At 34.7% G+C, this 17,842-nt stretch overlaps 1 protein-coding gene and 1 long non-coding RNA gene across 12 annotated transcripts in view; one reads left to right on the forward strand and one right to left on the reverse strand.

Annotated features, from left to right (window-relative positions):
• Positions 1–17,842, reverse strand: part of Unc80 (unc-80 subunit of NALCN channel complex) — a 219,931-nt gene that overhangs the window by 122,361 nt on the left and 79,728 nt on the right. For all 11 annotated transcript variants that reach the window (XR_015449083.1, XM_013074516.3, XM_087205796.1 and 8 more), the window contains exon 23: positions 5,295–5,507. Coding sequence is in view for 10 of the 11 variants with exons in the window: in XM_013074516.3 (XP_012929970.1) it covers positions 5,295–5,507 (213 nt within the window). In the remaining variant the exon portion in view is untranslated. The remainder of the gene's footprint in view (positions 1–5,294; positions 5,508–17,842) is intronic.
• On the forward strand, positions 5,435–9,680 carry LOC110350496 (uncharacterized). Its single transcript, XR_002397086.2, has 2 exons — positions 5,435–5,586; positions 8,715–9,680. It is a non-coding gene; the product is annotated as an uncharacterized LOC110350496 (long non-coding RNA).

Here is a 17,842-nt window from a genome sequence, read left to right on the forward strand (position 1 = left end):
TGCCTGATAATGCAGAGACAAGCCATACAGTCTGCTTTCAAAAATTAATGCCATAACCTATTATTATTGAACAATCTTAGATGCAAAGGCTCAAGATAAACATTCTTTAGGTGCATTAGCTCATTTGACTTCATCATTCATAAACTTGGAATGGTTTGAACAAAGGTTATAAAATGGGCACTGATGCCAGGCTAAGCAATTTGAATTTCAACCCAAGGGGAAAGGAAAGCCACTGAAGCACTTTAAGTGCACAAGAAATGCATTTGGTTTTGCACTTTAGCCTGTTTACTCCACCAGAAGTTTGGTGAATAAATTGGAGAGGGCAGGTCTGGAGGCTGGGAGATCTGTTTTCAATGGCCTGTTTTGGATGGGCTATGCCTTAGATAGATCATCGAACTGGCAGTGTGTAGGATGGATTAGATGAGGGGAGGCAGTGAGGAGGAGACCACATGGGAAAATACTTTCATCTTTCAGACAAGAAATCAAAAAGATCTGACCTATGAACACAGTGATGTGGGTGAGGTAGAAACAATAGAGGAAAGAGGTTTGGAATATGCTCAAAAGTTGTCATATCAGAAGATGGTGGTACAATTAATAAGAACAGAAAGCTCAGGGACAGTTCAAAGCTGTTTATTTGGGGAGAAGGGTTTTATTTTGGACAGACTGAATTTTAGAATATTAAGTAAAAGCCTCCAAAATACAGGTAGAAATGAAGTCCTGGGATCTGAAAGGTGCTATGGATAGAAAAATCTATGCTACTGGTACAGAAAACAGTGAGAAAAACAGAAATAATATAGCCCAGGGGAAAATTTGACAGGAGAAATTTTAAGAGATTCCAGGCAATGCTTACATTATGGGGAAGGAGGAGGCAGGGGATCATGGGAGGAAGCAGAGGACTATGGGAAGTGGCAGAGGACAGAAACAGAGATGTCAGAGGCTCCAGAGCATAACAGTCACGGAGGATAAAAGGAACAGAAAGATGAGGGCAGTCAGCAGTGTGTATGGCTGCAAGGAAGTCAGAGGATATTGGTCATGAAAACACTTGTATGGGAAATCTCTTAGTCAAAGAATCCTTGTAAATCTGAAACCCTATAATGCTCACCACTGAATTTATGGTTCCTCCTTCTTGTGGGAAGCCTGTGGGTTTAGGAATTAGAATTATTATTTCAGAAAGATGATTCAGTGAAACACTCTGAGAATGAGGTAGGTAATGCAATGGGGCAAAACCACTACTACAAACTGAAGAAATGGGCCAGCTCTACTCAAAACCTAATTTTGTCCTTGAACCCAAAATAATTGAGGAAGTCACCATTTCTGAGACTTAGAAAATAAAAAGGAAAAAGATAAAGAAAAGCATCAGCAAAGGAATGAAAGCAGTGACCATTATTATTATAAAGTTCTTCCATATTGCTTTAGAAAAAAAATAAAGAAAATATTCTGAAAGGAAAATAAAGTTTTTGACATCTGGTCTAATTATCTACCTTAGTGACTCCAAATCTCATTGTTAATTTTTAAAAGATCACTAATTAGGTCTGTCTCATGGAAGGAAAGGAATGGAAGAGAAAGGAGAATGGCTTCAGAATCCCAATAGGCTGCATTGAACTCTAAGGCTCACTTGGGAGGTTTTTGCAGTTCTGGAGAAGGTAGGTTAGAAGGACAGTGTAAAGGGCAGGCTTGTAGCTTTTCAATGAATATTGCCTCTGTTATGAACTCTCTCAATTTAAATGAGATGAAATAAACCAACTGTATTTGTATTTATTACATTATACATAAAGATAATAGAACATGACAAAGTACTACAATTGGAATAACCATATAAACAAAGTACAGGGATTACTAATAGAAGATTTTCAAATAAATAGTAGTGTATAAAGTATCAAAGTGAAAAATAATTTTACCTATTAATGGAAAATTGTAATTCTTATTAAATTAAATTGATATTCTTATTAAATTGGTATGTTTCAAAAAGTCACCAGTGATCTATCTCTTTATGCTTTTTTTTTTTTTTAACCTGAGATCGAACTCGGGACCTTGCACTTTCGAGGCAGGCGGTGGAACTACTGAGTTAAATCCCCAGCCCTCTCTGTGCTTCTAATAAGCTGAATAATAGAGTGATTTAGGCCTCACACATCTGGCCACCTGTCCTGTATAAGTAAGAAAATATGAGGGGGTGGATTGCTTTGGGAGACACCCTGAAACATCCAAATTTATCATACAGTTGATTATTGTTGCTATATTGAGGACTCAAAGGAGACTGGCATTGTAGTAAAGTTGTCTTTTTTCCTTTAGGTCATGAGAAGGAGGCCTTTCCCAGAGTGATAAATTATGCATATGTAGCAAATACATTTGCAATTTATATTCTTATAATAAAGTGTTCATGTGTGTTGTTTAATTAATAAGGAAATTATTAGCAAAACCTCTTTGTTAGTTATTTATAACTGTTTGCCTGATTTTGTCTGAGGAGAAATAACAAAGGAGTCAAAACACCTCTCCCCTTAAATGAACTGGACAATTGAAGAAAAATGCTTTATGCTTCCGATTTCCCTAAGAGACTGACTGTATGTTCTAGGAGGTCTTTCGTGGAAAACAGGAAGACACTTCACCAGCAGAGGGCTGAATGGTTTTAATACGGTTTTGGATAGAAAATAAAGGGGTTTGAGAATAAGAACAAACCATCAGCTGCTCTCCGTCACTTGGTGATGTAAATGTTCTATCTGATGTTTTATTTTAATAGTAACAAAGCACGAGCATAAAACAGCATCTGTGAAACTAAGTCATTAGAAACTATTACTGTTTTAGTAATAAAAGCACTAAGTTTGAAAGAGAAAAACTTGAGTTCTGCAGGTCTATTTAGTGGGAAGCTGGGGCTGCGACTCACTTATCTTCTAACCAGAGGAACGACCAGGTTGTGACATTTAGGATGAGTGAGCCCTGGGGTTGAGTGGGGGTCAAAAGGCTTAATGACAGGTTCTCACAGTTGGTTGGAAGAAGAGTACAGAACCAAAGGAAAAAAAAAGGCACCCTCCAATTGCCTGTCCTACCTTTCCCATAATGCTGCTTTCACATTTCCGCATCTAATCCGGTTTTATGGTGGCCTAGCATCAGGCAGACATATACTTCACAAATTGTCTGAAAGGTGCCACTTTTGAAGGACGTGCTTAGGACTAGCCGCTCTCCCCACTCTCCATTCTCGTCCAATAATGTCTCTTCTCTCTTCTTCTCCCCATGTTCTGTCTACTGTAATGTGTGCTCCTAAGATTTCTTGTTAGCATGGCTATTTATGAAGTAAATTTAGGGGAAGACTCATCTTCCCTTTCAAAGAGAGAAAATAAAATACCCCACCCTCACAAAGTAACAATAAGGTGTTGATGTGGCAATTAACACAACTATTTTGAACATCTGAGGGCAGGCTAGACTCCTGATGATATCTGATCTCCCCATGGGGAAGGTAAAAACAGTCTTCCAGATAAGTGGAACACATGACAAAGTCATAATTTTTACTTAAAGATTTATACATTGTTATCTTTGCTCTAAGAAAGACTAGTAACAGTTTATTATCTGCTAATTAAGAATTTAGTTCTGTAGGTAGTATCGTCTCAGGTAGATCAGGAACATGCAATGCCTTTTCTCCAATATTAGTGGCAAATACATAACTATTGGGTATAAATCTCCCCAACCAGGTACACTGAACAAATTATATGCACATCTGATGTCCAAGTTTTTCATGTGTCATCCAGGGCCTTTTGATGAGTTTATTAACTTGCATCTTTTAATATAGCATTTTAACTTGTCAGATGTTCTAATCAGGTGCCATGATAATTCAGGCCCACAGCCACAGTTTCAGTGGGGGAGGGAGAAAGAAGTTCAGAACATAGGTTCAGTATTTTAATTTCTAGCTCGATGAATCTTCCTTTCTAATTTATGCGAATTAAAATCATGCAAGATGGAATGATGATGGATTTTTAATAATGGATTTTCATTCCTTCTGCTTCTATGACTAAATTATCTATGTATCTGATGATACGAATTTTACTTACACTGCTTGACTTATATTAACCCTGTGCTTAATACTGTTAAATCCAAACAGAATTAAATGTAGGATTAAGTACAGTGGAATTGTGTAATAATTTGGCCATTTAAAAAAAATGAACATCATATGGGAGAAATCAGTTCTGCTCACATATGTAATGTACAACAGAATCCTGGAGAGGGCAATGCTAAGTCCTGATCATCACCACTGGGTTCTATCTGATAGCTATGAAGGATACTTTATACATTTTTTTTTACATAGGATGAGTTTGTATAAGAGAAAATTCAAAGAATAGCAGTTAAAATGGGAAAGATTAATGTATTCATTTTAATAGCTAGAATGCACACATACTGTGTATAATTTATACCTTTTGAATGTGCTTTGGTATTTTGAAAAAGAGATGTGGCTAAAACTAAACAAAAAATATTCTGCATTGGCACATTGATAGGTACTCTCAGGTGAATTATTAAGGGAAATTAAGTGCTCTTTAAGGCAAGAAGAATCTTTGGAACCCTTTATATGTATATTTGAGTTTCTTTCTGTCTAAAATTAGAAAAAACTTAGTCCTCTCGAGTTTCTTTTTATTCCTTACCTTTTTTTCTCTCCTGTAGTGAAGAAATTGGAATTAAAGGCCTAAAGAAGATTCATTCATTTCTTATTTATTCACTAATTCATAACCATACTTGCATACAAACTGGGCATTTGTATTTGTGTATATATGTGTGTATGCATGTGCCTGTGTGTGTGTGTGTGTGTGTGTGTGTGTGTGCTCATTTCCAAAGACTTTCAGGCAACTGAGTTGGTACATCAACAAAAGAGAAAATTCTATCAGGAGATTGTAAAATGTCATATCTTGGGAAGTATAAATTAGAATAGAGAGCCAAAACAAGTATGCAAATTTTAAATTATTGTAACAATGATTTTCACAAAGATGGTTTCTGATGAATACAGCAATTAAAAGCAAGGCTTTGGAATCCAGTATGGATGATGGGATTCTGGTTCCTCCATCTACTAGATATGTCAAGTCACCTGACCTATATTAACCAGTTTTCTTAAGTGTAGAACAGCGAAAGTAACATCTAACCTCAAAGACTTACTGAGAGAATTAAATAGGTTATTCATTTCCTCCCAAAAGTTTCATTCAGTGCCTGGTACATAAAAGGCACTCAATAAAGTGTCTCCAAAACAAGGGCAATTTAAAAAAAAAGAACTGTCTACTTCATTCAAGTGCTGTAAGTTTTATAGAAGAAAAGAAAAAGCTCACGTCTCCCCATTGGTAGAAGAGCTTGGCAGCGTTCCACTGCAGCTTCTGGTTCCGCTTGTTTCCCACGATGGGGGAGCGTCCCCGGGACAGGCCCTTCTTGGTGATGTTCACGTGGTGTCCTTTCATCCACTCGGGCCAGTTGCCACGGTTGCAGCGGTGGACAAAGCGGGAGCATTCCAGGAACAAGGCTGCTCTGGCCACTACCGGGGCTTCCTGAGGAGGGTTGGTAAGGAAAGAAGAATGTGGGATTCATGAAGAATATGTTTAAATCACTGCTAAGGAGCACCACTAGGTACTTTTTAGTTTATGTTAACCTCCGTGTATTAATTTAACTTGACTGTTGTTTCCCAGAGTGATGTTGGCACATGAGTGGGAAATCTGGAAAAATGAAGCCACGAAGGCAAGTTTGGATGCTGAAGGAAGGACATTCTAAGCAGGTTTCTATGTTACTTTTGCCTCTTCTCAAAGTTGTCAAGTAATTGCATGCTTTCATTTTGTGTATTTAGAGGCAACTGTAAGAGCAAAAGAACTTTTGTTATTAAATATGAAGATATTTGAGTGTGAATCTTGATACCAGTATTTCATTTTTAGAACTCGTATTATTTTAATCAGGGTTTGGTGCTGTTGTACTCAAATCTGTTATTATGAGAATTCACATATTTCAAGGGGATGAAACTACTTCCTGCTTATTTTGGCCAGTAGAAAAAGAAAGATTTTATTGAGTTAATCTTTTTAAAATTTTTATCTTGTCATGAATAACAGACCAAATTGGGTTAATAAACATGGTTTCAATTGAAAATGTTTCACACAGAGGAAATTATTTTAATTGATAAATTAGAAACAGGACATTTCTTTGGGGGTAATACAGATGTGGTTCCATCTTGTCATGTCAACATATGGTTGAAGAAGTAAAAGAAGAAATGGCTTTTGGCTGATACTCAAAAGCTGGTAAAAGTGAGATACTCTAATGAACTCTTTAAAAATTTAAATAAATAAAAGTTAAGGAAGGAAGAAGTATAGTTTCCAATAGAAGATTAATAAGTCATAAGAAAAGTACACATAAAATATGAACGTATCTCATGACTTGTGCCAGTTTAAAAAAAATGTATCACAGTATTAGTCATCACCTCAGGGTTACTTGATAACCATAGAATGCTCAGTAATAATAGATCTTCAAGTTGAAATAATTTTCACCATTTCAACCAATAGTATTCTTAATAATGCATCAATCCATTTTGTTAAAATAATGATTATTGAATGAGAAAATTATGTGGAAATTAACTTTTATAAATTATAATATGTAACAGTCTTGTGTGCTAAAAATAATATTCTCATTTTAAGATTTTTAAAAAGGAGGTCTACTTTCCCCACTATTGCATAGCTGGCAATGGGTACATATAAGATCCAATATTGGGTCTCTCTGCCCCTCAGACTTATACTAGTTTTTCTTTGGTTCACTATTGTCTTAAGTTATACAACTCAGTGAAAGATGATTTTAGAATGTAGGGAGATATTAATTACTTAAAAACGGAACACAGGTTCCATGTAATACCATTTTTTAAAACACGGATATGGGCTCATATTGTTGTTTTTCATTTAAAATCAATCTATTACAGGTCCCATCTACCTCAATCACATAACGAGTAAAGAAACTCAACATCTGTGATTTGGTTCACTTCTGTTTCTAGTCTCATCAAAAGTGTGCTATGATCCAATTAAACTAGTTGCAGTTTCCCAAACAAGACATCTCATACATTTTCATGTTTTTTTTTTAACCTTTAAATTTCCTTCCTTGTGGAAAATTCCCACTGTTAAGATTCAGTTAGTTACCTCTCTGAGAAGCCTTCCTTATTCCCATCTCTCTCCTCCCTCCCTCTTCATACTTTTGAGTACCACAGTATCTCAAACACTGGATGATTCAAGTAAATTAACTCATTAAGCATTTCTTCATGATCTATGTCTTAAATTCTACCATCATGAATTCCAATAAGAAATATATTTATGTAAGGATTTAATTTTACAAAGCATATTATACATAGTCACAGTACAAAAAGTTGATCTATGTGAAAACACTGAATAAAAGGTGGGCACCAACTGAAACATCCTATCATTGACATAACTGACAAGAATCTATCATTAGCCATGTGGACACAAGTCTCAGAAATAAGTCTTATGTATAGTGAACTTCAATTGTAAAAAGTCAGATGACTTTCATCGTCAGAGTAATCAATATTGTAATGTCATACCACATTGTCTGAGTATCTGCACTCTCTTGTATTAAACGTTTGTTTTACTAAACATTTTGGATACACTTATCTGTGTCTGGAAAAGACTAGAACTTTAAAAACTGCCAGTCTGGAGTGCAAGGAGCGTGACATAAATTTATTTTTAGCCCATCATACTGTGACATGTTTTCAGTATAAAGCAATGTGAACTCAGTGCATTAGGACAGGAAGACAGAAATAACACTGGAATAGCATTTTGTCATGAAGTTTGGCTCCTTCAGGATTAATAAGGTGAAACCTAACCTAGGCCTGTTGGGTGAGGTAGAACCTTTTCACTGCCCTTAACTATTACATGGTAATTGACAGGATGAGCAATACATAAATAAACCATTCAAACTGTGGTATGTGAGGTTGTTCAGGAAGCTCAAGGAATTTTTGAATGAAAGGCAATTTTAATTTACTGCTCTCAAATATGTCTCATGATAAAGCTCAGATGTTACTAGTGTACCGTTTTTGACCTTGGACATTGTAATCTAAGTTTGGAAATGGAATTGAGATCAATCTGAAAAGAATTCCCATTACACAGTACAACATTAAAGGGCAGGTTGGTTATTGTCTGATGAATTTGACCCATATAAATAGCTAAACCTAGTATCACTTGGAAATGTGACTGCATGAAGCAATGATAATAGGGGCACTCAAATACTATCTTCTTTGGTTTTTTATTTTGTTTTATTTTGTTTTTTAGTACCATGGATTGAACTCGGGACCTTGTGCTTATGAGGCAGGCGGCAGAACCACTGAGCTAGATCCCTGGCCCACAAATACTATCTTTTTATAATAATCCTCATGATTCTGGTGGACAAAAACTGGCTAGGGAATTCTATATTCAATATAGCAGTGCATGACACAAATTTCTGGTACACTGTACTTTTCATATGACTGTTGAGATGCAGAGCTAAAGATACTACTGTGTATTCTAGTAGAAGATAGCAACAAGAACCGAATTCACAATATATATGCCACAGCATTCAAGGCATTCTAGTATAAATGTGACTGTGGTTAAATTTTATTATTAGTTCCTTTCAAAGTGTAGTTTGGAAAGCATTAGTTTTAGGGACAGGGTATGGAAAGCCTTGGCTAGAGAATCCTTCCTGGACAGAAAGGAAAGTCAGTTTTCCCTCTTCTTATGCAGCTTACCTCTTACGGCTCAGTGCAATCTGAAGAAGCAGCGAAAAATGGAGACATGACATAATGGATAGGGATGGATTCACATCACAGAGACAAACAGCACAAATGGAGAGAAATGAAGCAGAAGAGAGCTGCATGGCTGGAAAGAACCACAGAATATCAGAGGCAAAGTTACAAGTGAACATCTAAAAACTTGACACTACTGGCATACCACAAAAATGCTGCTGGTGGTCCTGAAAAAAAAAAGTAGGAATATCAAAATCTCTTCTTTCTTGTTAGCCTGCCTCCCTAGACACTATAATGACACAAAACTGTTTCTATTCCTAATTTCATTGCTTACAGAGAAGCAAGAATAAATTTTAACTGAGATGGCAAATTTTAACTGAGATAGCAAATTTTAAGTTCAACTGTATTTAATTTTAAAAAGTGAAAATCAAAGATAGTCAAATATCAACAATTTTGTGTAGTTCACTTATTCCTATATAAGGTGTCTGTTGCAATGGTTACAGAATTGTTGAGTTAAAATTACAGGATGTCATGAGAATGTCATTATACTGTGTTTCTCTTACATTCTACAACTGGAAACCTTCAAACGTCCAACTACTTTCTTTGACTGCCTTTGCCATTTTCCCCTGAATTTTATAGGATTGTTATGTATATTGAATGCTTCCTTTATGAAAGCAAAGTTGTGAATTGGAATATTAATCCAAACAGCTGTGGTTTCTTTTGTCTGGGGACCTAGAAAATACTGTTACCAAGATACGATGGTTAATTGAATGTTATAATTGCAACCTATTCCTTTCCCTGAGGGACTATATCTAAGCTTATAATGTGAGAAGAATCCTTGAGCGATCCTGAAAACTCATATAGCACTGGACAAGAACTAACTGTTCTAAAAGACTAACTATTCTATGTGGGCCCCAGAGGAATTACATAATTTTTATTGCCTTACAATAAAATATTGCAAGCATTTGCTGGTGCAAAATATCTGTTTCTTTAAAATTAGCGGGAATAAGTAGTTATTGTGCGTCTTATTTTGTACAGAAACTGTTTTTGCTAGGGGGCATATGCTTGGGAGTCAGTATTTATTACTTAGCTTGTATTAAATTCTTTGCCTGACTGAGATCATTAAGTAACAGACTCCAAAGCTGACAGGCTGTCTTTGCCCCTGCCCATTCCTATGGTTGCTGTGGGCAGGCTGGAGGCAGAGATTACTGCTTACCACACTGTGAGTCATTTTACCACTTTTCAGATCATGGTAATATTTGGGGTATTTTCAAAACCAAACAAGATCTTCTGTTTCTGACAATATAATGGGTTAAGTGTGAAGACAAATTTCTTTTGGTCTAGAACACTTAAAAATGCTGGAGAAAATATAAAAACCCCTCCCTCCCTCCCTCTTTCCCTTGCTCCCTTCCCTATTTCCATTTCTAAGATGAAACAGAAGATCACTGAAGAGCACAAGTGGTAAGAAAGTGAAATATTAGGGTGAGAGTGGGGATGAGCTAGTGTGGCAACATTCACATGGAGGGTTTCTGTTGGCTACAGAAAGGGAAACACATGGATTCTTAGTGTGCCTTCAGCAGTTAGATATCTGGCCCAAGCATGTGGGAGACATGCCTATGTAAAGATAGGATGGCAGGTGGGAGCTACTCTCAATGGATGGAAGAGGAAAAATATGTGCACTGAGAAATTGGCTTTCCTGGCTAAAGTTGGCTCTGGTTAGGAGATAAGAGGGACAGAAGGATGAAGGGAGGGAAGGAGGGATAGAAAGAGGGGAGGAGGGAAGAAAAGAAAGAGACAGAGACAGAGACTCACTTTCCTGAAAACTCCTAACCAAACTCTTTCTCCTGTATGTAAGTTTGGGGCAAGAGGGAGCACTTCTTCCATCTTCCCTTACCCCCAAATATTATAAAAATGATTTTAGATTGGTAATATTCCTAGATATCTGGTGAAAGAAACAGAAATACTCTTTGGAGGATTACCTTAAGTGCCTTTCTCACTTGGGCATGTGTAGAAATCACTTGGAGAACTGGATGAAATAGGTATCTTGGCCCGACCCACGGAGGTTCTGATTGCACAGGTCTCTTAGAGGGCCTGAAACACTGCATTTCTAACATGCCTTCAGGTGGTGCCGAAGCCTTCAGGTACTGATCACTGAATGACTGTACTCTGAACACAGGCCTTGAGGAACCCTCAAAGATAAAGCTCTAGGGAGAAAATTCACATTAAAAATCCACCATGATGAATAATTGACAATTTGAAATAGGAAGAAAAAGTGCAGAGGGGTAGGAGAAAAGGAGGAGAAGGGGAAAAGAAAGAAGGGAAATGAAAAATTATGAGAAAAAAAATGGAAACAAAGTTTATGTAAATAGGGAAGGATGGAGGGGGTGAAGGGTGCAGGTAATGGGGAAAACAATAAGAACCAAGATACAACATGTACAGATAAAAGCACCCAATGATAAATGTAAACATATTGTATACCTAAAATGTACTAGTAAAAGAATTTAAGCAAATAATAATAATAATAATCCACCACGAGCAAGAGTCAACAGAAACAGCAAACTCACAGAGACTGCAGCTCCTGGAATCAGAATGTAACAATCGAATACATTTAAAATTAATGTGGGTATCAAAAGTATGCTGAGGCAATTAAGACTATCAATATTGATCAGGCAGTTTTAAAACAAGAATAAAATAGAACCGAATAAAAAACAATACTGTACTTGAAGTTTAAAACTCAACAGACAAACTAAAACAGATTAGACCAAGTTTTTCTCACATCAACACTATTGACCACTTGAGCTAGATCACTGTTTCTTTGTGAGTGGTACACTGTGTATTATGGTATGCTTGTGAGCATCTTTGGTATCCATACACCAGATACCATTAACAATATCTAGGTTATGACAGACTAAGATTCCTTTAGACATTGCTAAATGTGTCTTGATGGGCAACACTGGCCTTGGTTGAGAACTCTGGGATCAGACATAGTTGAAAAGAGGAAAAACTGAACAGATAGCTGTAAAAAAATTAACCAGAATACAGTATTGAGACAAAGCAATGAAAGAGAGCTTATCAAGGACAGAGAATAAAATGAGAAAATCTATCATATATCTTCAATTTTTAGAAGGAATTAGAATCTGAAGGACACACTATCAAAAAGATAATAGTTGAAGATTTTCCAGAATAGATACAATATGCTGACTACATAATTCAGTAGCCAAATGCATATATTTCTCAAATAAATATATGAAAGAAACATTGTATGCAAGAACTGTAAAATATTAACAATGAAGTGATGGCATTACAGGTGACTGGAGTGGAGCAGAGGGAAGTTAAAGGAATATTAATTAAATCAGAAAATAATGATATATATTTGCAATATAGAAAGGAAATGTGAGCTTAAAATTACAATTTTAGCAAAAGCATCTTCAGATTGAAGATAAACATAGTTTCAAGAAAACTATAGCTGAAAGCTAATGTCAACTGATTGTCACTAAAGACTCCTCTGAAAGGTAAACTTGAGAAGGAAAATGATCTTAGAAAGAACATCTTAGTTGCAGTATGAGGATTGTGAGTTCAAGGTCAGCTTGGACTACATAGCAAGTTCCAGTCTGGTTTAAGTACATAAGAAGACCTTGTGGGAAAAAAAAGAAAGAAAGAAGGAAGGAAGGAAAGAGGAAGGAAAGGAAAAAGAAAGAAAGAAGTAAGAACGGAAGAAAAGGAGGGAGGGAAGGAGGGAGGATCTGAGAAGCAAGGAGAAATAGGGAACAATGAATATGTTAAAGTTTGGTTAAATTTAAAAATCATTTGTTTCTAAAATAAGCAATAAAAGTAATATCTACTTTGCTAATGTTTCAAGCTATCTAGAGCTAATTGTTAGACAACAGGGAGGTTAAAATCCTCTTGTTCTTGAGAGGAGAATAAAGAAATTCATTAATTTTAAACTTTGTTCAGTTAAATATGTATGTAATTCCTAAAACATAAGAATAACAGCAAACTCCAAACTAGCACAGAAAAATAAACTTTAAAATGCAAAACTATATACTAAAGGAAGAGAAGCCTTAATACAATCTAAAAGAAGACATGAAATAGACACAAGAACACATACACAATAAAATAATGAAAAATGTGATAAATAGGCAAAATATGACAGAAGTTAATTGACGTATTAGCAATTGTAATCTGTGTACATGGATTTTCTAGAAAAAACTGTCAAAATGATATAAAAATTTAAATATATGCCTTTTACAAGATCCAAAAGTATAGAAAACTTGAAGAATTGGCAGGAAGATATACTAGGCCAACATTAATATAATGAAGCTGTTGCATTACTACCAGAGAAAATATATCTTAAGGTAGAAAGCACTGCTAGAAATAAACTGGGCCACTTCACCAGAAACATATATACTTCTATAGCTTCTATATAAATAAAACCAAAACTGTCATTTTGAAGCTGAGGGTGTAGCTCTGTGGCAGATTGTTTGTCTAGCAGGTTTAATCCCCAGCACCAAAAAAAAAAAAAAAGTGCCACCATTGTGGAAGATTTAGTATATCAAGCAGTGAGAAGAAAATAAAGATGTAGAAGATTTGAATATATTAATTAACAACTGAAAAATATATATTCTTTTAAAATACACATGGGACATTTATGAAAACCGATAATGTTCTAGGCCATAAAGCAAACTCAACAGAAAGAAATGATCCCTACCATTTGAGGTGATGGATATCCCAATTACCCTGATCTTATCATTAATAAATTTATATCTAAGAGAAACCCTCTAATTTATAAATTGATGTATTCTTTTTGGCACCGGCCGTTGAACTTGGGGCCTTGAGCTTGTGCAGCAGGTGGCTAAACCACTGAGCTAAATCCCTGGCCCTTTAATTTATAAATTGAAATGCACACACACATCAAATAACCCATGGGTCAAAAAGAAAATCATTAAAGAAGTTAGAAATTACATGAAATAAATTACATTAAAATACTACTCAGCAAAATTTATGGCTTACAGTATAAGTAGTACTTACAGAAAAACTAATAACTAAATGTTTAGGAATAAGGAAAGGAAATTAATGAGCTAATCAATCAATTTAATATGCACAAAGAAGAAAATAAAAACAGTACAAATTAATGAATTAAAGAACAAAAACATAACAGAGAAATTTAAAAAGACTAAAGAAATTAACAAAAATCTCAGAAGTCTGAGAAAAATATTTTTAGGAATATAAAATAAAGTAGTTACAGATGCTTCAAAGATTAAGAATTACTAAGAAAATATTCTTATCAATTTTAGTCTCAACAAATACAAAAATGTAGTTGAGACCGATAAATGCTGAAAATATTAAAATTACTGAAATGATTTCAAAAACAATTATAATTTTTAAATAAGCACTTCAGACTTGAATTTCAATTATCTCTAAATTTATCTATAAACTCAATGACACTCCAAGCATAAATTAAAGAATTTTTCAAAGAGTCTGACAATTATAAAATTCACATGGAAGAGCAGCAAGAGCCAATAATATACGTGATACTTAGAGTTCTAAGACAGAATAGATTACTCAGAATAGATACCAGATGGAAAGGAACAAAACCAGCAATCACATCCATGTCTGTATGATTAAGACACTATCATGCACTAGAGAAGAAAGCATAAAGTCATCAATATATTGTAGTAGGATAGTTATTTTCCATATTGAAAAAGGAAAATAAAGAAAATTCATTCTTATTTTATACCATTTACATAATACATTCTAGTTAACAACTGTGAAAGGAAAACTCTAAACCTTTTAGAAGAAAACAAAATTTTTATTACCTCAGAATTTCTTCAAAATACAGGAAAAAGTAAGCAGGTAAAGAAAATTTGGATGAATTAAATTATCTTAAATTTCTCTTTATTAAAATACACCATAAGAATTGAAGAAAAAAGCAACAAACTGGGTGGTAATAAAATGTAAAAAATAGAAAATGGATTAGTAATGACACTATACTGTTTTGAAATTAAGAAGAAAAGACACATAATCCTCTAGTAAAAGAATGAACAAAGACATAAAACAATCTTTCATCAAAATGGAGAAAGGAATGATCAGTAAAATCATGAAAAAATTTTAATATAGATTAAAGTTTGTTACTTTAATGCATCAGATAGGTAAAAATACAAATGTTGAATAGAAGAGTTGACAAGAACAAAAAACAACACGAGCTTTCATTACACTGTTGGCACCTGTGTGGAATTGTTGTGACTCCTTTGAAACACACTTAGGTATCATATAGCAAAATCATGACTCAATAATTTTATTCTTAGCTTTATTTAGGAAATTCTTATGAATCAAGGTCCACATGCAGCAATATTTATGGAAGTACTGTTGGAAATTGTCAAAATCCAGAAAAACTAAAATGTTCATTTAGCATATAATGGACACATAAGTTGCGTCATGTTCAGACAAATGACTACCATTCCTCAGTGAAAACGTATTAACACTCAATGCAACAATAAGAAGATACTCAATGTTGGACAAGTAAAGGATAGCACAACTTCACATAAATGAATTTCAAAATAATTCCAAACAAAGCAACACATTCTGTGGGATACATATCCATGTATAGCAAAATTAAGAAAGCACAGAAAATATTAAAACAAACTTCAGAACAGCAGTGTGCTCTGGGAGGTAAGATGTGTGATTACGCATGGAATACAGAAAATGTTTTGTTTTGAAAGGTGTGTCATAGATATGTGACTTTGAGGTTTGTTTCTTTTAAACTCTATCAATTTATGACATGCATTGTTTTTATGCTACATCTCATTAATTAGAATCTTTAACAAAATTCAGCAATACAGGGGATAATTTAATAGTTTGAGTTATTACTGAATTATTTCTATTTTTCTTACGATTCAAAAAAGAATGAAATACTATCTTGCTTTGATATCTTCTCTTATACACACATTCCTTTCTCTGTGAAAAGGGCTAATTTACACAGATCACCAAATAGTCTTGTGATGGTAAGCCCCAATGTGAATTCAACTTGCTGTAATGGACCATGTATCTTCTCCAGATGCCTGGTGTATGTCTTTCTTCTGTGTATAGTTATTGGTAACAGTCTCTCTCACTCTTAAAAGTGTCCTACATTGTATATGAATTATATATTCACTACTCCTAAAGCCATCTATTTATGAGGCTAAACAATTTAACATGAATTAGACTGTCTCTATTCACAGACTAGGGAGAATTCTGTGATCCCACTGACATTCTCATACTCTCTCATTCTCATACTATACAATTGTTATAAGCAAACCAACATTACCATAAATAATATTGATACAGAGAAATTATCATTAATTAGAAATCACCATCTATACATGTTAAAAATTCAACTGGAGGGCCAGGGATTTAGCTCAGTGGTTCCAGCACCTGCCTCGAAAGCGCAAGGTCCTGAGTTTGATTCCCGGTGCCAAAAAAAATTCAACTGGATAAATAAGGATAGAATATTTCATGTGACATATATAGAAAACAGACACATATGACTTTATTTGAACTATTTAATATTTCTTATTTTTGTGTCTATAAGTTATAGAAACCTAGAGGTGAAATTAATCCATTTAAAAATATGCCTTAAAATGCCAGCTAGTTGCATCTGATAGATTTATACTAATGAGAAAGATTATGAAGAAGACCTGTGTGGGACTTAAAATCGACTCAGCTACTTTTGAATTTACCAGTCACAACATTAATAACCAGAGGATTATTTAAAACAAAAACCTTCAGCCTAGCAAAACTTTGAGCCCTGAAGTTTCTAGTATTTCCTTCATCTAACAATACTTCTTAATTCTGGAAAAAATTGCCAACCTGAAGAAATCTCATTTAAATTCTACGCTTAAGGAAATAAAACAATGAAGCCATTTTAAAACAAAAATTACATTGCAATGTAAAAATTTTATGTAAGCTGCACTCAAAAAGTAACAAATAAAGCAACAAAATAAAATAATAAAAGAGAGGAAGAAGAAAATGTTGGACTAGAATATGACAATGAACTTAACACACTTGTTTTTTCTGCTTTCTTAAATTCTTCTTGATGAACAAGCAGAATCTACATGTATACCTACACCTATTCAACTATCTACATTTTCTCACATACATCTAAGAGTATATTATACTGTACAGATTATATGCTATATGTATGTTATATATCATACATATATAGTATTATACATATATTTTATTCATATATATTACACACATATATAAATAAAAATCATAAACACATTGGAAAACAAAAAACTGAGGCATTCCTGAAAGACAGAAAGCAGATGGATCAGATATTAGGAGAAACAAATACAAAGCTAAAAATACATTTAGCAGGCTACATCTGTGAAAGTTACAGTTATCCTGTAGAATTCCTAACCCAGATCAATAGGTACAAACTGCAATTGTCACACCTGTACCAAGGACAGTAAACACTGAATGCTACTTGGACTCAAGCACCTAGGACAGTGTGGCAAACCTATAGCATGGGTGCCTCAGTGAGCTGTTTGTATCACTGAAAGCTCTAAAAGGTTTGCTATCACTGACCTAGGACAGGCAGCTATATTTTCCTTTTCCTCAGTTTGCTCATTGGAATTCATCAGCAACTTTGGTTCTTCACTTTTCCATAGCTGAGAAACTGATTTTCAGTGTGCCCATATGTGGGGATCATATCCTGGCTTGATTCTTTTGCTCTCATACCAAAAAATATGAAAATGAGTGTGAAGGTGCTTTATAAACTACCAAGCATTATAAAAATGTTACTATTATTAACCTCTACCACTACCTCTGCTAACCACCATCACCACTATCATCATTATAACCAACATCATCATCACTTTTGGCTTTTATTGAAACTGTATCTATGTTCTATCTCATTGCCTGAGGGAGAATGGGCAGCTTCTTTAAACTTTGATTCTGACCCGTGGAAGTTTGACCTCTAAATTCTGCACTGTGCTTGATCCTAACCTGAAATTACTCAGCTATGAAGGAAATTCCTACCCCCCCCCTCACTGCTTCAACCCCTTGCCCCACTGAACGCAGTCTAATGGCAGAGAGCTCAGTACTTCCCAATGCAGCCTATTCCATCAGTGGAAATCTACACAG

Source organism: Heterocephalus glaber, unplaced genomic scaffold (assembly GCF_053883595.1).
Source record: "Heterocephalus glaber isolate CG9 unplaced genomic scaffold, H.glaber_assembly_v1.0 deba00000621, whole genome shotgun sequence".
In the NCBI taxonomy this organism is placed as follows: Eukaryota; Metazoa; Chordata; class Mammalia; order Rodentia; family Bathyergidae; genus Heterocephalus; species Heterocephalus glaber.